Source organism: Amphiura filiformis, chromosome 1, assembly GCF_039555335.1.
Source record: "Amphiura filiformis chromosome 1, Afil_fr2py, whole genome shotgun sequence".
Lineage (NCBI taxonomy): Eukaryota > Metazoa > Echinodermata > Ophiuroidea > Amphilepidida > Amphiuridae > Amphiura > Amphiura filiformis.
This window is the reverse complement of record NC_092628.1, coordinates 98,308,694-98,334,696: the sequence shown is the minus strand read 5'-3', so window position 1 is coordinate 98,334,696 and position 26,003 is coordinate 98,308,694. Positions and strand designations below refer to the sequence as shown.

Below are 26,003 nucleotides of genomic sequence, written 5' to 3'. Positions count from 1 at the left end.
CAAGATGAACAAAAAAGATACATGGCGCCCTGGAGATCAAACCTTGGACCCCTCAGTAGCCACAGTTCTTTTAAACTTACAGTGCTGCGACAGATCCAGCAGATAGAAAATTTGATATGTTTGTCAAAATCAAAATCAATTATTATGAAACAATCTGATAAGTCAACATCTCACTCAAAAATATACTTTTGATATGAAATCTTGATATCTTTCTCAAAGATGTTGATTCTAGTAGTCAAATAACAAATTGTTGTGGCTTTGTCTTTCCAGATATTGATGAATGTAACCCCAACCCATGTCTGAATGGTGCTGTATGTGTTGATGGAATTAATGGATACACATGTAATTGTCTACCTGGATGGACTGGTGTCAACTGTCAAACAGGTCAGTTACTCTATGGTTAATAACATGATATAATCATTTCTATAATCAAAGTAGTTCTTAAAGACCAATAATTTGGCTGGTTGTGCCATGGGGCTAATTCGAGCAGTCAACCTTGGATGGACATTAAACACTTACAGAAGAAGTTCCTTGTATAATTTTGTGTAATTTATACATGTTTTGAGAAGTAAGCATGAGCAAATTCAAATTGAAACATGTTTTGTTGATCATTGGAGTGTTTCTTGTCTCAAGTGGGAATAATGATGTTGAAATTTGCAGTGGCTATTTTGCATTATGCGTGCTAACCTAATTCCACATGGCGTATACACATGCGTATAGTCCAAATACCTTCCTCAAGTCGGTAAAATAAATCAAATGTTGCGGAATCTGTTATGCTAGTTGGATTCCTTGCATCATTTTCTTTCTGAAAATGTATACGTTTATACACTTCTCATCATTACATTTAGAGATACAATAAAAAACAATGTCTAAATTACAGACTCAAGGAAGGTATACAGATTATAGAAGGGTGATTTTTCTGCATGCTGGTGATGCAACCTGTGTAAACAAACTGATGGCACTCTGAACTTGATACGAGAAAAACTATATCGGAGTATTGAGGCAATTATTTAACAACCCTTGATGTTACTGAAGGTGGTACCAAATTGACAGGGACTAGTGTGCTTCAAACTGCAGGGAGTCTACCAGCTAGCTATATGATATCTAATATCTAATTCATTGTTTCTAGATATAAATACTTGTGTCCCAAATCCTTGCGAAAATAGTGGCACACTTGTTATTGGCACGAACGTATGTACTTGCTTCTGTCGGTTTGGATGGACAGGCGATTTTTGTGAAACCAGTAAGATTTGACAAGTTTTATAATATATGATTGTATTTCAACAGCCATTTCATCACAACAGTATGTCACACCATTGCTAATTATATGGCGTAAAAAGTTGTTAAGTTGTAACTGGTGTCACTTTCACCTTTGACTGTGCAATCTGTTCACATTGTTGTTCACATTCATCTGAGGAATTAAATTATTCCTGATTGGAATAGTTTCAAACCATTTGGGTAGTTTATGATAATAATATTTGACATTTTAAGACTATTTTGAAACAAGTTGGTATATTAACTTGAATTTCTGTAAAAAAAATCATATTATAATTTTTAAACCTGTTTACTTTCTACATTTTTGCATGTTTGATGTTAATTTTCGCACAAATAGAAACAGATTTTGATCCATGTTGCAAGTTTGTGATAATTGTAATAATAAACTACTTTTTTTTTTTTTGTTGTTGCAGAAGGAATGTTGTTATATTGTTTTTACTTTTGATTTTTCTAGCTCTAGTTCTTGTGACATGTTTTGAAATATTTATCAGTACTGCTTTTTGCACAATTATATCTAAGAATATGTGCTTTTAATAACTATTCTATTAGTCATTTTGAATACTTCATTTAAACATAACCACAATATTGTTAGATAGAAAGCAAATTAAAATTTTACACTACTATAATAGTACGACCACTATAAGATGGTACATGAAATTTGGAAAAGTACATGGGTCCCCAAAGGAGACAAAGATCAAAAAGTATACAAAACTTTTGGCAAATGTTGTGGTAGCTTTAGTGAATGTTGCCACATCTTGAATATGTCATTTCTGAAACAAATGGGCTATTCCATTTGAAATCCACACACCCCCTGTGGAAGATTTTGGAATTCCAACCAAAATCATCAGTTTGAGTCGTCGACATTCCAACTGGAATTGAGGTCAGATTTCATCTGAAATAGTACGGCAAGGGTGTGGAAGATTTTGGAATTCCAACCAAAATCAACAGTTTGAGGCATTCCAGATCTGGAATTGAAGTCGACATTTCAACTGGAATTGAGGTCAAAATGCAAATCTTCCACAGGGTATCCGACTGAAAGTTAAATAAGTTAAATTTCCCACTCAAAAACATCTGAAATAGTACCAAAATCAACAGGTTGAGTCGTCAATATTCCAACTGGAATTGAGGTCAAAGTACAAATCTTCCACAGGGTAATTCAAAAACATGTATATTTCAACCCAAAAACATGTACATTTCCAACTGGAATTGAAGATTGACTCTGAAAAGGGTGTGGAAGATTTTGGAAATCCAACCAAAATCATCAATTTGAGTCTTCCAGATTTTCATTATATGAAAAGTGCATGTTTGGAATTCCAGCTTTTCATAGTACCTTAGTATTGGTATAAAATCACTATACCTGATCTTATTATTTGCTAGTAATCGTGGTTTCAAACCATCAAATGCTGGATCTAATGAGATTGCATGCTCCCCGTGTATCCGCGGGTAGTTGTGAAATTTGAAAACCCAGACCTGAAACTTTTCAGTTACTTTTGTTGCTCTTAATTCATATATTTAAAAAAAAAAATTTCAGCCCAATTAGAGTTATTTTATCACCAATTTGACGCTGTCTTTCAGGGTTTTTTTTGGTTGAGCATTTAGCTCTGAAAACCTGGGGGGTCAATCCCATTGTAGCATGTACACCATCTCGATAATCAACTTTTGAAAAGCACCCTAAACAAGGATTTAACCCTTGCCTAAAAGCGTTACCATAAACAGGTAACACGCACCTGTTTTTTCACACCCTAAACAGGGATTTTATTCCTTGCATCAAATTTCATTTCCGCATATTAGCAATTGCAATTTTGCTACCCTTTTTTCCAAAATTTCATGCTTTTACACCCTAAACACGATACGCGCATCATTTTAATAATTTGTCATAAAATTTGTATTATATCGTGAATTTCAAAAATGAAAATTATTTGATATCAGAAAGACATTCTTCAGTATTCAGAATGCAATTCGATATGTCTGATGTGCTCTCATGTCCCACAAAAAATACTGTAGAAACGCTCATTCCAGATCCCTTAAACAAAAGTTTATTGTACAAATTTGTGCGATGTGCCTAATATTTGCCATATTAAAGCTATATAAAATTGTGTGAAATATGGTTTGTGCAAAAATAGAATGAATAGGCCGGCATGAAGGCTCTTTTTAGGCTAAAAAGCTACATAGATGTCAACTTGATGCATGGGGAGGATTGTCAATACCCCCTTATCAAAATTTTTAGGGAATTATATAAAAACGAAGCTAAACTATTATAAATGATGAAGAAGTGGTAAATTTCTTGACTTTTGTTTCACTATGTCTTGAATGAACCTTCGAAGGAAATTCTAGACATAATTAAGGGCTGGGGTATGAACGTTTGGACAGTATTTATTTTGGGACATTAGAGCACATCAGACATATCGAATTGCATTGTGAATACGAAGAATGTCATTCTGATATCAAATAATTTTGGTTTTTGAAATTAGCAATTTAATACACATTTTATGGCAAATCATTAAAAATTGATATTTTGATATTTAACAGTACTCGAAGTAAACTTTATAAATCTGATGATTTATACTTAACGTATGTAGGTGGGATGAAATGCCGACGATCAATTGAAAATTTTGACCTTTCGTATTGAAGATATGGATTTTTTTCACAACACAACATATCTTCAATATGAAAGGTCAAAATTTTCAATTGACCGTTGGCTTTTCCTCCCTGCTACATACACTTTAAGAATATATCAGTAGATTTATATAATTTACTTCGAGGACTGTTATATATCAAAAATTTGAAAAATATCAAATTTTTGTAATTTGTCATAAAATTTGTATTATATTGTGATTTTCAAAAATTAAAATTATTTGATATCAGAAAGACATGCTTCAGTATTCAGAATGCAATTCGATAGGTCTGAGGTGCTCTCATGTCCCACAAAAATACTGTCGAAACGCAAATAAACGCTCATTTTAGATCCCTTAAGTAAAGACAAGAAATTTGCCATTTCTTGACTAAACTGTTATACAAAACTTATTTTTGCTGCATAGTGAAAACAAGCTTCATTTTAATATGAGTAACAGTTTTAAAGAGTTAAACCTAGGCCTACACCTAATTATAATGTTCTAATGTTTTGGCCTAAATTATTTTTGGTATAATATTGTAAATATTTAAGTCAACAGATACAATCACTACGGTTTATTGCCAGATTTAAAAAAATAGTGAAATTGAATAGAGACTATATTAAACAAAACAATCCGGTTTTTTTTAAAATATATTTTTTTGCCATTTTAATGTGATTTAAAAATATAAAGCTGTGGAAATTTAGTGAAAAGGGGGAGAATGTGGGACTCGAATGCAGGGCCTTCAAGTCAGTGGCATAGATTTCTATTTGACATGGTAGGGGGGCTGGGGTTGGAAAACAATTCTTTAAGTGTGAAACTAAACCTACCCACAGAAAAGTTTATGGTACAAATTCGCACGAAGCACCTAATATTTGCCATATTGAAGCGAAATTGTGTGAAATATGGTTTATACAAAAATAGAATAAATAGACGCAAAGGCTATTTTTAGGCCAAAAAGCCGCATACAGATATCAACATGATGCATGGGGAGGATTGTATAGATCATACCCTCTTATCAAAATATTGGGGAATTATACATGTACGAAGCTAAAATATTATAAATGATGAAAATGAATTTGTTTTCACCCTTGACACCAAATCTTTTTGTTGACCCGACGTGGAGCAATTTTTTTAAATATTTTTTTTAGTCTGAGGTGGAGGTGTGGAGCTAATTTATTTTCCCCCTCAGATAGCGAGATAATTTATTTTTCTTCAAAGAACTTTTCCGAGAAACCACAATATCATAATATTGAAAGTTACACATAATGCTAAAAAAAAGGGGGGAGGTAATTAACTGACCAACCTTTGGCACAGTTGGAAAATTGTTCATGATAAAATTATATAGCAATCCCCAAAATGTTTATATAATCTTGAACATTGGCTTCAAAATGCAACAACTTCAATTGCACTACTTATCCTAGAATTGCTTTTCAAATTTGGTCTTTATCAGATTGCTTTCACAAAAATGTGCTATTGGCATGGTTTTCTATTATGCCTACATGTATACATGTATTTATTTATTTATTCAAATTTCTCTGCCATCACAAATAACAACATACGAGGGATGGTCAATATATTCCTGCAACTATTATTTATCTCTGCTAAGCATGACTTTGATGACTAGTTTGTAGTTTTTGTACCTTTGTCTTTCAAAACAAATGTGTATTAGCCAAGTCGAATCCTTGATTACGCAATGACATTAGCATAAACACAATAGCATATGGACACTGCCTGATATATCATAGTGGTGAAAAATAGTGGAGAAAATAATGAGTCAAATTGAGGTATTTTACATAATTGTTACATATCTCGAGAATAAAAGTATGGAATCTGGTGCGGTTTTGCAATTTGGTAGACCGATAACACAGGGTTGATGCTATACTCTATTTAGACCTATACTATTTTTATTAGAGATAGGGGATCATGTTGAATATCTTCAATTTTGAGTAGGCGTTATCACGCATTGTTCTTTACATAATATTAAGAAATAGCAAGATTAAAATGGTACCTGGTTCGATAAGGTAAAATGGGAGGTCCCCGTGGGGAATTCGCAAACATTTCTTCCTTTTTAAACCCTTTGTTTTCAAAATGTCATGTTTATGTAATCAAAGCAGCACACCATATAGAGGCTCTGAATTGAAAAAGAAATTTGAATTTCAAAAGGTGTGTTTAATTTCAGCATTCTGAGACTTAGTATAGCAACTAACTCACAACGTCCAGCAGCATTGTATTTAGTCATATTTATAGCGCTTTTTTGCCTAAATTTTCCTTTTTTCATACATTTTTGGTACTTTTAATTGTGCCTACCACCCACACATGCGCATATTTATTTCTTTTATTGCAACAATTTCTATTGTCCTGACTATGATCTTTCATACCAATAATCATAATTGTTTTCGTTTCATTTTGGAGATATTTTTTATTCTTGTGTCTAACTTGTATGCTCGTCTGTCATGATTTTCACACCATTTTTGTTTGTCATTAAGGGCTGGGGTATGAGCGTTTGGACAGTATTTATTTTGGGACATTAGAGCACATCAGACATATCGAATTGCATTCTGAATACGAAGAATGTCCTTCTGATATCAAATAATTTTGATTTTTGAAATTACGCAATTTAATACACATTTTATGGCAAATCATTAAAATTGATATTTTTGATATTTAACAGTACTTGAAGTAAACTTTATAAATCTGATGATTTATACTTAAAGTGTATGTAGGTGGGATGAAAAGCCGACCATCAATTGAAAATTTTGACCTTTCGTATTGAAGATATGGATTTTTTTCCCAAAAAAAAAAAAAAAAAATAGGTCTTTTTGGGAAAAAAATCCATATCTTCAATATGAAAGGTCAAAATTTTCAATTGACCGTCAGCTTTTCCTCCCTGCTACATACACTTTAAGAATATATCATTAGATTTATATAATTTACTGAGGACTGTTATATATTAAAATTTGAAAAATATCAATTTTTATAATTTGTCATAAAATTTGTATTATATTGTGATTTTAAAAAATGAAAATTATTTGATATCAGAAAGACATGCTTCAGATTCAAAATGCAATTCGATAGGGTCTGAGGTGCTCTCATGTCCCACAAAAAAATACTGTCGAAACGCAATAAACGCCATTTTGGATCCCTTAAGGCCTATTTCTGATGAATTTCAAAGACTGCACCTTTCCTCGTCTGTGTGTTCAATTCTTCTTTCACAATTATCAAGTGAATATAGACGAATCCAAGTAGCCAAGTCATGGTCAGGATTTGGTCGGACATCTTTGGGTAGCCGCTAGCACCAACCTGATGTTTTGAGCGTCCAATTGTGCAAATAAAATCCGCCTAACACCTTGAGAAGATGCAAGGACGAGGAGGGTTAATAGAATAATAGCTAATAATATATATAATGGAGATAATTCCACAGGTAATCCCGTCGCATCTATTCATACATATAGTCCTTTGTTCGCAAGTACGTCAATGCATAGATACCGCGTATAGTTAATCCGATTATTAATATGTCACTTCAACGAATAGACCATGCTGTGTGTTTTGTCGAAGGGAACTGTATTGTGTTATTCTTTTGTCTACCTGTGTTTTCGCGAAAGGTGTAAAACGGGTGATGGAATGCAGTTTAAAATTTCCGCCAAGGCCGAATCATTTCACATTTTGAGTGCATTGTAGCCGACGGCTACCCAACTAAAGGCTGCTAGTCAGGTGTAGGAATGCGTGAATTTAGATTCGTCTATACTCAGATTACCTCATACCAAAACAGGGCTTGCAAACTGCTTTGGTACTTACTTATCCTTCTCTCATGTTCTGTAACTGCAATTCAAATGTCCCACCAACGTTGACAGTTGTCAGTGTACATAGAGCAATGACTTGATACAAATGAGATTACGTAATTCAAAAGTACAAACCTGTATTTATCATAAGAAATAGTCATCAAAGTCATGCTTGAGGGAGATAAATAATAGTTATGGGGAATATATTGACTGCATTGTCCCTCGTACAAAGACAATAGAAAACAGCATACCCAAATGGGCTATTCCAGAAAATAGATGCACACCCCTATAGAGGAGTTCGGTTTCCGCACTTTTTGTCCATTCGTGACTGTTGGAAATCCAGACTTTTAAAGTGTCCAAAGGCAAAAAAAATCCGGCAGAAAAATAGTTCAAAATCAGAAATTCTCAATTTTCAATTTTAGACATTTCCGTGATTCTTCCTTCATTTAATTGTATTTCCAAGCTTTTTCAAGTGACATTGGCAACTGGAATTCCAGTCGTTTTCAGAAAGCAGACTTGGGAATCATTATTTACAGGTGGGGGGGCCGGGAAAAAATGTAGGGGGGGCTATGTGATTTTCACTTTAACAAACAGGGGGTTATGTGATTTTATTTTTCCTGATAGGGGGTCAGGTGAAATTTAATATTAAATTATTCACTATGATTATGATTCACTACAATATTTACCTCATATTTGGCCATTTTAGCCACAAAATGCCAATTTTTGCGGCTCAAGGCGATTTTATTCCTACACCATATTTTGAGTTTAGCTTCAATATGGCAACATTTTTGTGCGCTTCGCACGCATTTGTGTCATAAACTTATTCTCTCACCAAAAAGTGCTGGATTCACATAATACTTCAAGAAATTTTTCCAACCACCTCATGTCAAAAAGAAATCTACGCCACTGTTCATCAGCACATTAGCCATATGGCAGGGTGGCAAGTCAGTCCCCTCCACTGCTCAGTCGACAGATGTATTGTGACAAAACTTATGATTTGCATCTTCCTTTTGGTCTATTTTAAACCCTAAATTAATCCCATTTTTTAGTATCAAAATGCCAAATTGCTGCTCGCTTCGCGCGCATTTATCTCAGAAAAACCATTCTGTGAGTAGATCTGTGAGACGTGCCCTTGTAAATTCTGGTGTTTTTTTCATCTTGAACTTGAACACGAATGTCAAAAATGAGAGTTATAATTCCATCCATTCTATAATGTAAATCATAAATATGAGTGCTAGGGCAGCTCTTCTGATGCTTGGAAAAAGCATAAAACTTGTATACTGGATCAAAATACTGGGACTAAATTAACCAAAAGTTGTGAAAGCCATATGCATCATCCTTTGGAATGATTTTAGGGCACATATTGTCCTTAATTTGTTCATTTTAGCTTTTTTTTCGCGCGCTTCGAGCACATTTGTCCCGGTAATGTTCTTTTAGTAGCAGATCAGTGGGACTGAATTTTAGCATTGAAATAGCATATTTTCTGGGGACAGCTTGGAAAAAAACTTGGGATTACAATTGTGGGGAGAGGGGTGTCTTCTATACGAAGAGCCAGAGGTGGCAATCATGTTGCCATGCCCAGGGGCCATCAAAAGGTGAATCTGGCCGTGGTATACCAGCAAAATGTATTTCTCGATGTGAGGGGGGGGGGGTTACGCAGCAATAGGGGGGGTTATGTAATTTTAGATGCTGCTAATAGGGGGGGTTGTGTAACTTTATGAACTCAATTTTGAAATCCTCCCGGCCCCCCCTCCCCTATAAATAATGAACGGTCCCTAGGGGGTGTGCACTTATTTTCTGGAAGAGCCCAATAGTAAACTAATCTTAAGGGATCCCCGTAGAATACAGGAAGGAACATGATAAAGCGCAACATATCTTTTTATTTCAACAGAAGGGTTGTCAACATGTCCAGGGTTTTGTGGAAATGAGTCCCAATTTATATATTTTTATTTACAATCTTTTCTCAAACATGCCAATGAATGTGAGAAAGAGAGTGAATAATTGATACAAATTCTCCTTTCAGAAATATGGCTGGCTACAAAACAAAATGTGACATATTTGTTACAACCTGCAAAACAATTTGAAAATCAAAGGCATTCATTTTATTTTAACAATCTTCATAATGCCTTTGTTTTTATGAAATATTTGATTAATTTAGTTAATTCCGCACTTGTCATTGATATTGTGAAAAGATATTCCAATTCCAAAAATATTGCAGCCACAGAAACTCAAAATATTTCCTTATGACGGTATGACTGTATGGCACTGATATTCATCAAATATCCACTTGGCGATATAGAAAAGGCTATTGACATTCATTTTAAGTTTAAAAGAATATCACATTGAAATGTTTAGAAATACAACTTTTAAAATAAGTAAGTTTTTTTATATTTTTTTTGTCATTGAACATATTACTTTTCGATGAAAAAGTCATTAAACATTGTGCAGAAATAAGTCAAGCAAGTGAATTGCCCATATTTTCTCAGTTGACAATATTTACAGGCTTATGACAAAAAACAAAATACAATACAAATTAGTGAAATTGATGTATGCATTAAAATGAACGACCAATTTGATTGATTGACGTGACAAATATTACAATAAAATAAAAAATAAAATGACATGGTATTGCATACATAAGCCTAACAAACTTCAGGGACAAACTTATTAAAATCAAAAAGTTTGCAATAAAAATTAATTTTTTTGCATTACAAATTATTTTAAATTTATTTAAAATTTTATAAATATTTTTTAGCATTGAAAATATTACTTTTGATGAAAAAGTCAACAAACATTGGGCAGAAATAAGTCATGCAAGTGAATTGCCCATACTCCCTCAGTTGACAATATTTACAGGCTTGATATATTAAAACAAATATAATACAAATGATTGAAATTAATGAATGAATTAAAATGAACGACCAATTCGATTGATTGACACATTTACTATGCGTTCATAGGCAAATGAAGAATGCCAGAAGACAATAAAATGACAAGGTATTGCACACATAAGCCTAACAAACTTCAGTGACAATCTTATTAAAATCAAAATGTTTGCAATAAAAATTAATTTTCTGAAATTTTCTGAATTTGTCAAATAAGGAACTTTTTCACGATAAATTAAAATTTGTCATTTGTGCATGCATGACAAATTGTTCAACTAAGACAGTATGTATGGCCATATTTTGTTTGTTAAATGATGACTTAATTATACTTCATGTGCTTGGTGTACAAATAAAGTAAACTAACAAATTTATATTAGTCAAAACATTGAAAACAAGAAATTTAACAGAGAATGTAATTAAATATAAAAATGTAAATTTTAGACATTTTATAAATGCTTGATATGACTAAACATTGATAAAATTACCTATAGGGCAAAATAATTATTTATTGTTGTTGGGTTTTATTAAGTGGGAGCATGATAACAGAACAGAACAAGTTTTTGAAGAATCATTTTCTGAACGAGACATTTGTCTTACAAATAAGCAAATGAATAAAGAGTAAACTGACGAATCAAACGGAAAACATTACAAGAGCATATTAATAACTGTTTAGTATACATTTTAAATGAGAATCAAAATAAACCTTGAATGAATAAATTAACAATGTGAACTGCAAAAAGTTTATTCTTAATTAATATATCATTTTCTTTCTTTTAAAATGAGTGGTCACATATGGTACATTTTAGCACTGCGGATTTAATTATATTGCAATTATGGTTGATTTCACACAAATGCAGAGATGTTATTTGTTTGTTCAGCATCATAGCTATTAAATGTGATCAAAATATCAAATAAAAATCAAATAATTAGGCCTAAATATTTAGCAATTCTCAATCATTTTGAATGCGGGCAGGAAACGGTAAACTCAAAATCAAGAAGGGCCCGAGGTTTTTCCCCTTCAAAACAGACCAGGGGAAAAATATTAGTTCCTATGATATGACAAAGTGGAGGGTGATAGCCCGGGGTGATAGTCATAGCAGGATACTGTCATGCTCTAGTAATAGACTATAATGAAATATGCGGGGGCATGGTTGATGGTTCAAATAGCCTGTATAAACAGCTAGGGGGGTACTCAGTACAAAAGACCATTTGCCCATCTAATATATCAATGACTTTTCGGAAAAGGTAATTGGTATAAAAGTTTCATGTCCATCTGCTTTGATAACGATCAAAGCTGAAAAAAAAATCCCCTCATTTCAACATCTCCAATATCTTGAAATAATTAATTAAGGATGAGTTTTTTAATTCTCATCTTTCTGATATCAGAAAATGAGCATGTAGTGTGGAATTTTTAAGTGTTTATTTTTTCATATGGGCAAGTTCTTTGACATTTGAATCTGAGACATTGGCACGATACATATAGGAATCAGCCTAGAAATCAATTCAAAATTATATTGTAGCCAAATTTAATTTGACCATCAAAGTATGTTGTCCCACCTGCTTGGAATTTCACCTTTAGACACCAAAATGACACCTTAAAATTAAAATGCCCTGGGTATAAAAATGCACGCAATTTTGTTTGAAAATGTTTACGATTTTGAACTCTAGAAAGCCGAGAATAGAAATAAGCAACCAGGGCAATTATATTAATTAAATTATATGTTATCTGTATGAAAATATCAATACAAAAAGTGAAGTGGTAATCAGTTTTGAGGTTAGAAGACGCATTATACTTCAGTAAAAATAGAAGACTCGTTATACTTGAACTTCAGTAAAAAGGGTTAATTCACATGTCAATATAAAACTTGAATTTGTTATGTGAAAATCTGTAACCAGGTAGAAACTAGAGTCAATAGATTCTGAGTACAAGCCGCCGGCAGTAAAATATAACATTAATGGGTCAATTTTGACCAATTTCAAAATTTGACCTTCGACCCCTAAACTTTGACCGTCACCATTGACTTTTGTTTTGTCTCACTAAGGTCTATCATATGCAGCATTCAGATTTGCCATACCTCGCTGTTTGAAATTTTACACATTTTGACCTTTTGACCCCAAGTACAAAGAGGTCACCATTGACTTTTTGTTTTGTCTCACTAAGGTCTATCATATGCAGCACTCAGATTTGCCATACCTCGTTGTTTCAAATTTTACACATTTTGACCTTTTGACCCCAAAGTAAGCATTGTACAAAGAGGTCACCATTGACTTTTGTTTTGTCTCAGTAAGGTCTATCATATGCAGCACTCAGATTTGCCATACCTCGTTGTTTCAAATTATACACATTTTGACCTTTTGACCCCAAAGTAAACATTGTACAAAGATGTCACCATTAACTTTTTATTTTGTCTCACTGAGGTCTATCATATACAGCACTCAGATTTGCTATACCTCGTTGTTTGAAATTTTACACATTTTGACCTTTTGACCCCAAAGTAAACATTGTACAAGGAGGTCACCATTGACTTTTTGTTTTGTCTCACTAAGGTCTATCATATGCAGCACTATAACTTGACATATCTTGTTGTTCAAATTTAGTTTGTATTGCACACGGGGTCAAAGGTCAGGCAATGGTCAAGCTGTGAACACCCTGAATACCCATGCCACTAGTGACCAACATGTATTAATTAGAGCTTTGGCGCATTTTGTTTGTAGAAGAAGAGGCAGATTGCCAGAAAGAAAGAAAGAAAGAAAGAATTAGCGTAAAACAGAACAAGCCGACTTTGTCGTCGGCTTGTAAAAAACATGAAGCAAGGCCTATCCTGAGAAAAGCCCAGACGTCAGACTAAAGATCATAATCAAATTATGCTCCATACACTGTCCACTGTGGTCCACAGCTTCTGTGCACAAACTTGTAGTGGTTTTACCAAACTATTCCACTGGGCCAAGGACACCCATCCTAAAAATAGGTTTTAGAATGTTAATGGTTTAATTTATGTGGCATTATATTTTTGCAATTATCTGTTCTTAAAACAAAAACTTCACAATGCAGACAAAATAGATTTCTTGTCACTTGAGGTCTATTAAAGTTGGCTATAAAGTATATCTGGTATTTGAATGAATGAATGTATAGCAAAATAAAAATCGGAAGAAACTGTCAAGAATTCTATCTATAAAAAATACTTTTTTACAACAACAAAAAATTCGTAAATTTGGACAACAAAATAAAATTCAGGCAAAAATTCTTATTAGGGCTGTGCAATAATTATGAGCCAATGGGTTTGGGGGGGGGGGGGAATTTCCCCAAATGTGTCGGTTATTGTTGGAAATTTCAGCATGATAATATTTTAAGCAAACACGATACGCGTGTAACGCGTGTCAAAAACATGAAATATTGGAAAAAGGGTAGCAAAATTGCAATTGCTAATACGCGGAAATGAAATTTAGGGTATGAAATTTGATGCAAGGAATAAAATCCCTGTTTAGGTTTTAGCCAATGGTTAAATCCTTGTTTAGGGTGCTTGAAAAGTTGATTATCGTGAATTGGTGTACAGGCCACAATGGGAATGACCCCGAATTTCTACCCTGTTTTAGACCTTCTCTGCTGGAATTCTAACAAAATGTAAATGTTTCTAACTGGAATTCCGGGGTCACTCCCATTGTGGCCTGTACACCATCCGCGATAATGAAAACGCAGCGTAAAAAGGGTCAGTTTTTTAGTGGGTAGGCACGATCACGCGTATCGCGTTTAGGGTGTGTAAAACATGAAAAAATGGAAAAAGGGTAGCAAAATTGCAATTTCTAAATCGCTGAAATGAAATTTAGGGTATGAAATTTGATGTTAGGAATGAAATCCCTGTTTAGGGTGTCGTTTTAGCCAAGGGTTAAATCCTTGTTTAGGGTGCTTTTCAAAAGTTGATTATCGCGGATGGTGTACAGGCCACAATGGGAGTGACCCCGGGCTGGAATTGAGGTAGAAGTGCAAATCTTCCACAGGGTATCCGACTGAAAGTTAAATTTTCCACCGATAATGTTTCCAACTGGAATTGAAGTCGACATGAAAATCTTCCACAGGGTATCTGACTGGAATGAAGTTTTTAGCTAGAATTCCACACAAAACATGTAAATGTTTCCAACTGGAATTGAGGTCAAAAGCTGGAATTGCGTTAAATTTGTAAATCTTCTTCATGATTCAGCTGGAATTACAATGAAACGTGGGACTATTTCCAACCGGATTGTACATTTGGCCCAACTGGAATTTAGGTAGCATTGAAAATCTTCCACAGGGGGGGTGTGGATTTCAAATGGAATAGCCCAATTATTGACATTTAGTAAAAAAAAGCTGGGTCATGTGCCATCTTAAACTGATTAAAAATTTGATACTCACACCGGAGCGCTTTAACTTGTTCAACCTGTGGTGCCAGCGGATGTATTGCCCTGAAGATTTGTTGTTGCTAGTGATGTTGTAGATTCTTCTGACACGAAGCAAGAAGATATGGTACTCCCTTGATTCCGTTTGGTCAGGAATTTGTCCCAGACAGTTTAAGGTCTGACCCTTTGTCACGGTTCAGTCTAGGTCTTTTAGTTCTGATGTGAGGTCTTTTGGTTTCCTCTCCAACACCTTGGTGCTCTCCCAATCAATCTGGTGTCCTTTATTCCTGTCAATGTCCTTTAATCCTGTCAATTGCTGCTCTGGAACTGGAACGCTACTGGCAACAACAAATCTTCAGAACAATAACATCTGCTGAAGAGGCTGGTTGAACCAGTGAAAGCCCTGCTGTTAATGTACAAAATTGTAGTAGCGTAGAAGTTTAATTTACGTTCTTACATTCACCGCTATGTATAAATATACATCATTACACTGTATTGTATGTTGTTTTTCTTTTTGTTTGTTTCTGCTTTTATATTATATCTTAGTGTGAGAGCAAGAACATTCATGTGAAATAGATTTGAATGGCTGCTTCATGATAAACACATTCTCTGTGCAGAGCATTATAAACTGTTGATTTTTCTCTATAGCCCAGAATAATGATATTTACTCCGACAAAGTTGGTTCATTGTAATAATGCAAATAGCAGCTATTGTTTACCTGTGAACACAAGATGCTCTTGCACTCATGTGATAATTTTAGGTTCAATATCATCTCACAATGATAAGTTCCATGTACACATTGCATTGTCAATAGGACTTTTGCATTGAGATTTTTAGAGCCAATTCAAAGTTCATGGATACTGGAAAGTGTAAAATAAGGAAATTAGATTAAAATAATTTGTAATTGTGTTAGTGAGGTAAAACTTTGAAAAAGCATGAAAACATGTGTACTTAATGTTTGGAGATATTCATCTTTGCCTAACCTTAATCCTATTTAGCCATACACCTAACCCTACATCCTAATCCAAATCTGTAGTCATAAACCTAATCCTACATCCTAACCCTAAATCTAACCAAAACCAATAACCCTGAAGACTTTCTCACCAACGTGATCCTTTTAGCGGCTGCTGAATTTTGCTTGTTTTGTCCGGAGACATATATAGAAAGAAGTGAAATTCTGTCAAGGATACCTGTAAGATACAAAATGTACATTTAGGGGCAATGCAATAGTCATGTGTCTTGGGAGGGTACAAATGGGGACACTAGCAATATTTGAAGGGAGAAGTAAGAGATTTTTGGTAGTTTGAAGGGTATTAAATGATTTATGGCATACAGCTTTAGGGACACCTTTAAATATTGAGCAGTGAAATAGTTTCAAGATGCTACATGATGACAATACCTATCAAGACAATAATTTAAGGTTTGGATAATTTGGCATGTGCAGAAGGTGCAGACAAGTATTTATTGTATATAAGAAAGGGAATCACATTCGGGGCATGCCATTTGAAAATGTTGTCCTCCCCTGGAGCACAATTATTACACAGCCCTTCAATTGCACAATTCATTTGTATTTGATGTTACAAAATGCTGTTTCATTTGTATCACTGATGTTTTGATTTAACCCCATGGGCACTACTGCCTTTCTTAAAGAGCCATTGATTGGTTAATTACATGATGTAATCATCTGAGTAACCAATCAAAATAGTGCTTTTAGATCTCTAACAAATTTTAAGCTTAATCCCCTTATTCTTATAATATCTCTGATTGGCTCAACAATATGTGATATGCCCCCCCCCATTGTAACCAATCAAAATAGTGCTTACAGGCAGATAATTTGACTGGAAGTGCCCATGGGGTTAAGTATAGTGTCATTAGGGTATGTCTGTCTATACATGGATTCTGGGTTTCTCTACCGGATGTCGATTTGTACTGAATTTACTTCACATTACAATATGCAATTTGTATAACAAAGGAGATGGATTAACCTCTGAGCTGTATCTATTATTGTGCTATACGTCTATTACCTTGTGGGAAGGAATTTTGGTACAAACTGATAAACCCAGGATCCATTATTGAGCTGAATGTGAAGTTAAGGGCTAGTCCTTACACCACAACCTTTTTTTATTGTATTTGTAAGTCTTAAGTCAGGCCCCAAAGCCATTTTTATGTAAATTGATTTCAATTGTTATTTTGTTCATTAGGTTATCCTTTTGATCAAGTTAGCATTAATATTAGGCATGCAAAAATACTGCATTCAGAGGTTTGGTTGATATAAATGAACCACAACTATTGATGAAATGGTGCTGTATGTGATGACAGCCAGTGATATGTGGTTACATGGAAAAGGTAACAATGTTTATAATGTACCTTTTGTTTTTTTCTAGATATTGATGAATGCAGCCCAAATCCGTGTCAAAATGGTGCTCAGTGCATAGATGGTATCAATGGATATACTTGTCAGTGCCAACCAGGATGGACTGGAACCAACTGTAACACTAGTAAGTTGCAAAAGCTAAAAAACAATTTGGTGACATGATATGGTAATTGTTGTGTTCACACCATGAAGTAAATAAATGTCAACATCAAAGATACCGTTAATTTTGGATATTCTGTATTAGATCAGTAAGCGCATATGGTACATGGCTATCAACCCTGTATGTAGTGCACGTTGTCATACTAGGTCGTGTATATTGTCCTTTAATGTCTTTTGGATCAGCACACTACATGAACAAATGGTGGGTGCATTACACTGAATTATTGAAATGGCTTTATGTACTTTTAAGGATTACAATGATTTAAAACATAGATTTTTAAATCTTTTAGAATGACTTGAAGGTATGATGAATTTGTTATTGGGTTCAGTATCAATATAGTATGGAAAATACAATATGGTATGGAAAATACCCTAATGATATCAGTGTTATAGTAGGTTCAGCCTTCAGCATTGCTTTGTTTGACCTTACGCTGCATATATGTGACACAATCTGCTCCATGGGGGCCAAAGGAGGCATTTTTGAAAATTGAGTTACTATAATTATTACCTTGTGGTAACATTAGGCTATCATATACTGAAAAGACCAAAGTTCTAGTATACTTGGTTCTGAAGTTATGAGGTTTTGTGATGTGTATTTTCTTATGTATTTTTTTGTTTTTTACTCCATATTTTTGCCATTATCTGAATTTCAAATTTGCCGCCTTTGGCCCCCATGGACCAGATCATGTCACATATCGCCTCTTACAACACACATCAAAAGATACATAGGAACAGCTGAGGTAAAAAGACAGCTTGGAAAATAATAGCACAATTAATATTACCGATTGATATATTTTCTCAGATGAGTTTCAATTTATATAAAATAAGTAAGTGCAACTGAGTACTATGTGAAAATTCTACATGCATTGCATAATATCAATTTGCTTGCATTAATGCTCAGATGTGGGAGCACGTGTGGCCGAGTGGATAAGGCGCCCGACTCATAATCCATAGGTTGCGAGTTCGAGCCCCGCTCGTGCCAACGTGTTGTGTCCTTGGGCAAGGCACTTTATCCTCATTGCCCACTGGGGATGGGGTTGGGTTGGATTGGATGTTTGTATAGTTGTTTGTTTCAATGTTGCAATATTGGCGCTGATTAAGCTGCTGCCTGCAAATTGCATTGTGTCTGTTTAGGTGTGTTTATTGTACAATTCTTGCAATTTGACCTGCGGGTCACCATTAGAGTTTGAAATAAAACCTTTTTTTTTTTTTTTTTTTTTTATGTGTTTTTTTGCAAATTACCAATTTTGTTATTTGCAAAATCAATCCACTTTGGCCAAATAGGTCATTCCACAATCTTCATATGGCATGCACTCCTCATGCTTTGGGAAGGTCACACTATTCTCTTCTTTAGCAAAGAAACTATATGGAAGGAGTAGGTATTGATTTGTATCTGAATGACCCAAACAGATCCAAATGGTTGTGTGTGAAATACTAACATACACACATTCTGATTTAATACTTCAGATATTGATGAATGCAGCCCTAACCCATGCTTAAATGGTGCTATTTGCATTGATGGCATTAATGGCTACACATGTAATTGTCAACCTGGATGGACTGGACCTAACTGTGAAACCAGTATGGCAATTTTATTTTATTCTTATTTACCCTATCAGAAGTATCTCAACATCAATAGCAACAACAAAAAAGGACACAAGATGAACAAAGAAGTTACTTAGCACCCCACAGGTTCAAATCTTGGACCCCTCAGGTGCCAGACACAAGAGCACCTAACAGTAGCCACAATTCTTTCTAACTTACAATGCTGCAACAGTTCGAGCAGTTAGAAAATTTATTATGTTTGTCAATATCAAAATCAATTATTATGAAACAATCTGATAAGTGCACATCTTACTCAAAAATATACTTTTGATATGAAATCTTAATATCTTTCTCAAAGATGTTGATTTTACTATTCAAATAACAAATTGTTGTGGCTTTGTCTTTCCAGATATTGATGAATGTAATCCCAACCCATGTCTGAATGGGGCTGTATGTGTTGATGGAATTAATGGATACACATGTAATTGTCTACCTGGATGGACTGGTGTCAACTGTCAAACAGGTAAGCTACTCTATGGTTAATAAGAGGATATAATTATTTACATAATCAAGGTCAATAAAGGCCAATAATTTGGCTCCTTGTACTTATGGGGTTAATTCAAACAGTCAACCCTGGATGGACATTAAACACTTACTGAAGGAGTTACTTGTGTAATTTATACATGTTTTATGAAGTAAGCATGAGCAAATTCAAATTGAAACATGTTTTGTTGATCATTGGAGACTAGAGTGTTTTTTGTCTCAAGTGGGAGTATAACGACATGTTGAAATTTGCAGTGGCCGTTTTGCATCGAGCGCGCTAACCTAATCACATGGGGTGTATACACATGTGTATAGTCCAAATACCTTCCTTGATTCAGTAACATCATATTTTGCACAAATCTGTTATGCTGGTTGGATTTCTTGCTTCCTTTCCTTTCTGAAAATGTATACTTTTATATACTTCTCATCATTACATTTAGAGATACAATAAAAAACAATGTCTAAATTACAGACTCAAGGAAGGTATACAGATTATAGAAGGGTGATTTTTCTGCATGCTGGTGATGCAACCTGTGTAAACAAACTGATGGCACTCTGAACTTGATACGAGAAAAACTATATCAGAGTATTGAGGCAATTATTTAACAACCCTTGATGTTACTGAAGGTGGTACCAAAATGACAGGGACTAGTGTGCTTCAAACTGCAGGATGTTACCATCTAGCTATATGATATGCTCAGGTCTATTATCTAATTCATTGTTTCTAGATGTAAATACTTGTGTCCCAAATCCTTGCGAAAATAGTGGCACAGTTGTTATTGGCACGAATGAATGTACTTGCTTCTGTCGGTTTGGATGGACAGGCGATTTTTGTGAAAGTAAGATTTGACAAGTTTTATAATTCAGCAGCCATTTCATCACAACAGTCACACCATTGCTAATTATATGGCGTAAATAGTTGTAACTAAAAGTTGTAACTGGTGTCACTTTCACCTTTGACTGTGCAATGTTCACATTGTTGTTCACATTTGTCAGAGCAATTAAATTGTTCCTGGTTGGAATAGTTTCAAACTATTTGGGTAATTTATGATAATAATATTTTTACATTTTAAGGCTATTTTGAAACAAGTTGGTATATTAACTTGAATTTCTGTTAAAATATCACTTTATAATTTTTTAAGCCTGTTTACTTTCAACATTTTTGCATGAATTTGATGTTGATTTTCTCACAAATAGAAAAAGATTTTGATCCATCACACTCTTATTTGAGTCCAATAAAGTGCAGTAATAAATATTTGCACAAGGACTCAGTGCAGATAATGTTATGTTATTTGTGTTATGTTGTAAGAATGTGATAATTGTAATAATAAGGTACTTTTTGTGTGTTCGTTTTTTGTTATAGAAGGAATTTTGTTGTATTGTTTTTACATTTGATTTTTCTAGCTCTAGTTCTTTGATTTGTGACATGTTTTCAAATATTTATCAGCATTACTTTTTGCAAAATTATATCTAAGATTACAGGCTTTTAATAACTTTTCTAGTCATTTTTGAATACTTCATTTAAACATAACCACTATATTGTCAGATAGAAAGCAAATTAAATTATACTACTAAAATTTGGTACTTTCATCAGAGCGCTTTAACCAGGTCAACCAGCATCTTCAGTGGATGTTATTGCTCTGAAGATTTGTTGTTGCTAGTGATGTTGAGATACTTCTGATAGTGTCACAGATAGATGTTGTGGTACCTTTTTGATTCTGGGAGGTCAGGAGGTTGTTCCAGACAGGTTTAAGGTCTGACCCTGTGTCACCGTTCAGTCTAGGTCTGCTCTGATGGAACTGGAACGTTACTAGCAACAACAAATCTTCAGAACAACAACATCTGCTGAAGAGGTTGGTTGAACAAGTGAAAGCCCTCCTGTTAATGTACAAAATTGTAGTAGCGTAGAAGTTTAATTTGCGTTCTTACGTTCACCGCTATGTATAAATATACATCATTACACTGTATTGTATGTTTTTTTTCTTTGTTTGTTTCTGCTTGTATATTATATCATAGTGTGGGAGAAAGAACATTTATGTGAAATAGATTTGAATGGCTACTTCCTGCTAAACACATTCTTTGTGCAGCGCATTATATTGTTTGTTCACTGTAATAATTCAAATAACAGCTACTGTTTACCTGTGGACACAAGATGCTCTTGCACCCATGTGATAAATTTAGGCTCAAAATCATCTCACAATGATAAAGTTCCATGTTTCTATTGCATTGTCAATAGGACTTTTGCATTGAGATATTTAGATCAATTTCAAAGCCAGATGGATACTTAGAAGTGTAAAATAAGGAAAGGATGATTTATTTTTTAATTGTGTTTGTGAATTGAAACTTTGAAAAAGCATGAAGACATGGGTACTTATTGTTTGGAGATATTCATTGTTGCCTACCCTTAATCCTATGTAGCCATAAACCTAACCCTACATCCTAACCCAAATCTGTAACCATAAACCTAACCCTACATCTTAACCCAAATCTGTAGCCATAAACCTAATCCTACATCCTAACCCTAAATCTAACCCCAAACCAATAGGCCTAAAGACCTGTTCTCTCCAACATGATCCTTATATTGCCTGCTGAATTTTGCTGCTCGTTTCGTCCAGAGATATTCGTAGAAAGAATTGAAATTCTATCGAGCACAACCTGTAGGTAAGGTACAAAATGTACTCGTAAAATGTACTTTTTAAGGGCAGTGCAATAGTCATGTGCCTTTGGGAGGGTAAAAATGGGGTGGACTAGCAAAAAGAAGGGAGAAGCAAGAGATTTTTGGTAGTTTGAAATCGGGGGAAGGGTATTAAATTTTTTTTTTGGCATACAAAGCACGTCTTCCTTTCTCTGATCTATAAAGCTTAGGTAGGTCGCCATACAGCTCTTGGTTTGTGGTCTGCTTTGCTTCCAATTGATGTTGAATACTGTTCTAAGCATTCTTGTGTACATGTAGCAAACATCAAGTTTGTTAAATGAGTCAACGGTAGCATCACTGCACCACAAAGCCAAGGAGAGAATCCACATATGGAATTACGAGTTCTTTACTCTAAATATTACATATTTGAATTTAGCTGGCTCAGATATGGAATCAGAATAATTTAATATTAGATTTCAACATTACTACACCAGTGGGCTACAGGGGCTTCCCATTGTGCATCCATCATTTTGCTGGTAAAACTTCTCTTTGAATACAAAATAGGTGGTGTTCAAATTTCAAGCAATTTGATGACACTATCCACATCAAGGTTTTCTGCTGTAGGCCTACCTTTCTTCCAGGTGTTATCACTTTCCAGTAACTCGCAAACCACTGTAAGGGCCTCGTTCACTGGTATAATAGGGAATAAAGCTGGCCCAAGGCTTGAGCCACAAAACTTAATAAATGCTCAAATAGGACTGAAAACCTCTGGAAGGCTTTTTGCCAATTGGCAATTAAAATTCCAATTACGTGTCATAATGGCCTGAGCAGGAACAATGAATGTTTTGTTGGAAGTATTGTTGTTGTTTTTTATATTAGATTTATAACCTCCTCTTTCTGTATATTTTCAGACATTGATGAATGTAACCCCAACCCATGTCTGAATGGTGCTCAATGTGTTGATGGAGTCAATGGATATCAATGTATTTGTCGACCTGGATGGACTGGACCTAACTGTGGACAGGGTAAATTCATGTCAATTATGCAATTAAGGGTACTTTATTTTATATAACTGAGGGTATGGTTGCTTCCCAAAGGGCTCTTTATACACACTAGAACTTTCTGTGATTACTTATCAAAGTAATAACAAAAAAGGGCATTGTCTTTATATTTAATAGTTTTAGTTTGGTCTATTGGGTCTGGCCATAATAAAGGTTTGTTAAATGCCTAAACATGGGACACTGTCTGGGGTAGTCTGTGATTGATTATCATTCTCATAATAATCAGTCATTTTTATGGTGCTTTATGTCGAGGTTTTACATAATCATGAACTAATAAATTCTACTTGAATTGTAATGGACAAGCCATCGTATAGACTCATCTTGTGTAGCCTTATACATCCCAGAAATATTGAAAATGAGGTGTGTTCAGATTCTCAAAATTCTTCATAGTCTCATTGCCTAACTTGGTTTATAATATCAATGAGTGTGGTTCATAACCTTGTCGTGAAGGGAATGCAAACTGTCAGAGAGTGCTTCCTCAGAATACCCCTGAGAATACTATATGACTAAAGTTTGTTCGGTTTATATAAGGCAGAAAAAATAAGACTCATAACACCGTGTATTGATATAGAATGGTATGCACACAGTTGGGCGCAATGCTTATGCTAGTTGTGCGTTACGTAATGCGTGACTGATGCATGCTTATGTGAATTTACGCAAGCGTGAGTTGGGACTTTATTGACTCGCGTAGTAACAAAAGCCGAATAATTTCCGCCTTATATAAGCCGAACAAACTTTAAAGGCTTCCCTTTAACAGATATGAGTCAAATTTATCAAAACACCATTATAAATTGATTTCACCAGCCCATATGAACAGTTAGGTTAACAGTTTGCTGTGAAAGAATGTGTTATTGACTACTAAATTGACTTGATTATTATTAATTAGATATCAGTGAATGTGCCAGTCAGCCTTGCAAGAATGGAGGTATATGTATAGAAGGTGTCAACGGTTACCAGTGTCAATGTGCAGAAGGATGGGGAGGCCCTACTTGTGAAGATAGTAAGTTTGCACTGTGTATGTGTGAAGGGGAGAGGGTTGTTGGTTTTACCATACCTAAACGTGAAAGCACACCAGTTTTCTGAAGACCTATAACCTCCTTTCAAGGACCTTGCCTGGTTCTCAGAAGTAACATAAAATGTAACATACAGCCTTATTTATATAATGGACTTGTAGAGTTTTGGAATTAGATAAGAGATTCACTCATAATGGATTTGTATGACACACACACCGGGGTGTTCTTATCGTCCAAGGACGATGTGTGGAATATAAAAACAGTTAATCTGAGGACATATTTGACAACTCATTGCCATAATGCTGAGGACTATGCTATGGGTGTATGCGTGTGGTTGCGCATGTTGCAGTTTTCCACCATCAAACAACATTTCACATTTTGCTATTTTTATGGCTGTGAATTGGAATATTGTGCATGTGGAATTGTTAATAATAAAACGTAAACTTAACAATTTTGGGATTTTGGTACCATATGACAATGTTCTGCTTTACTTTTTTCAGACCGTGCTTGTGACTCTAATCCATGTCAGAATGGAGGCCAATGCGTACCAACTATAGCAGGCTATATCTGTATCTGTGAACCTGGCTTTACTGGTGTCAACTGTGAGGAAAGTAAGTTTGATGCAAATAATAATTTGTTTGAATTAGTGGTGTGCCAAATTTCCTTCAGTGTTGAATTTAAGATTTATTCAGTCCAAATTTACCCCAGTCTTTTCACTCTACAAAGTATCAAATACACATACCCTTTTCTCCTTTTTTTGGGTGTAAAAGTGCCACTTATTTATAACAAAATCTCACATTTTTGAGACTTTATAATGCCCCTTTTTGCGATAAAATAAATATTTTTAGAATACCCCTTTGTTAACAAACCCCTTTGTTAATAAGCTGTAAAAAAATGCAAAATTAAAAATTGACTTACCATGCTTTGACAAAAAAAAAGTTGTTTGATTGTCCTCATCCCCTACCTAGGGCGACCTAAGGCACGGGTGGATCACTCGCCACTTGTGTCATGATGCTTTGCCAGGTTGTTCTTTGTGTTGCTAGCCTTCCAGCTTCCACCAGGGATGTCAAGTTAATGGTTGAGGAGTCTGTCTTGATGCAATCCGTCCATCTCTTTGCGGGTCTTCCTTTTGGTCGTTGTGGAAGTATGCTTGCTTCCAGGAGGATTTTTGGATACCTTGTGTTTGGCATTCTTTGGATGTGTCCAAAGAATCGCAGTCGAGTTACTCTGTTTAAGATGGTGTGGTTCATATCTAGTGATTGACGGATGGTTGAGTTTCTAATTTTGTCTAGTCGAGATACTCCCAGGATTTTTCTCAGACACATCATCTCAAAGACAAGCAGACGATTCTCATCTTCCTTTTTCAAGGTCCAGGTTTCTGCCCCATATAGCAGGATGGAGAGAACAAGTACTTTATACAGTTCAACTTTGTTGAACTCATCCAGCCATTGATTGTCCTCATCCAGCCAACCCTAATCTAGAAAATCTGGAAAAAAAAGTTTGTTTTACTGTATAAAAGAATACCCATCCTAATTTTGGAAATTCTAGAAAAAGTTGCGTTTTTTTAAACAGTCTCTTTACACTTCTAAACTGTTTATAAACATGAGTAAATTGGTATACAATAGAGAAATATTCCAATTCATACCTACTTTTGCAATTTGTTAAGCTAATTAGGCAATAAAGTTTTGGCTATGACCTTTAAAAAAATCTCACTGATAGATCAAACAATTTTTTCCTGGCCTTACTGTATA

General features: G+C 34.7%; 1 protein-coding gene across 40 annotated transcripts in view; it reads left to right on the top strand.

Annotated features, from left to right (window-relative positions):
* The window catches only part of LOC140159281 (uncharacterized), a 137,879-nt gene that overhangs the window by 103,646 nt on the left and 8,230 nt on the right, over positions 1-26,003 (top strand). For 35 of the 40 annotated variants that reach the window (XM_072182826.1, XM_072182783.1, XM_072182765.1 and 32 more), the window contains 9 exons: positions 271-384; positions 1,130-1,243; positions 17,307-17,420; positions 18,923-19,036; positions 19,410-19,523; positions 20,272-20,382; positions 23,090-23,203; positions 24,126-24,239; positions 24,753-24,863. In XM_072182826.1, the coding sequence (XP_072038927.1) occupies positions 271-384; positions 1,130-1,243; positions 17,307-17,420; positions 18,923-19,036; positions 19,410-19,523; positions 20,272-20,382; positions 23,090-23,203; positions 24,126-24,239; positions 24,753-24,863 (1,020 nt within the window). The remainder of the gene's footprint in view (positions 1-270; positions 385-1,129; positions 1,244-17,306; positions 17,421-18,922; positions 19,037-19,409; positions 19,524-20,271; positions 20,383-23,089; positions 23,204-24,125; positions 24,240-24,752; positions 24,864-26,003) is intronic. The other 5 variants (XM_072182972.1, XM_072182967.1, XM_072182748.1 and 2 more) reach the window with 4 other exon arrangements.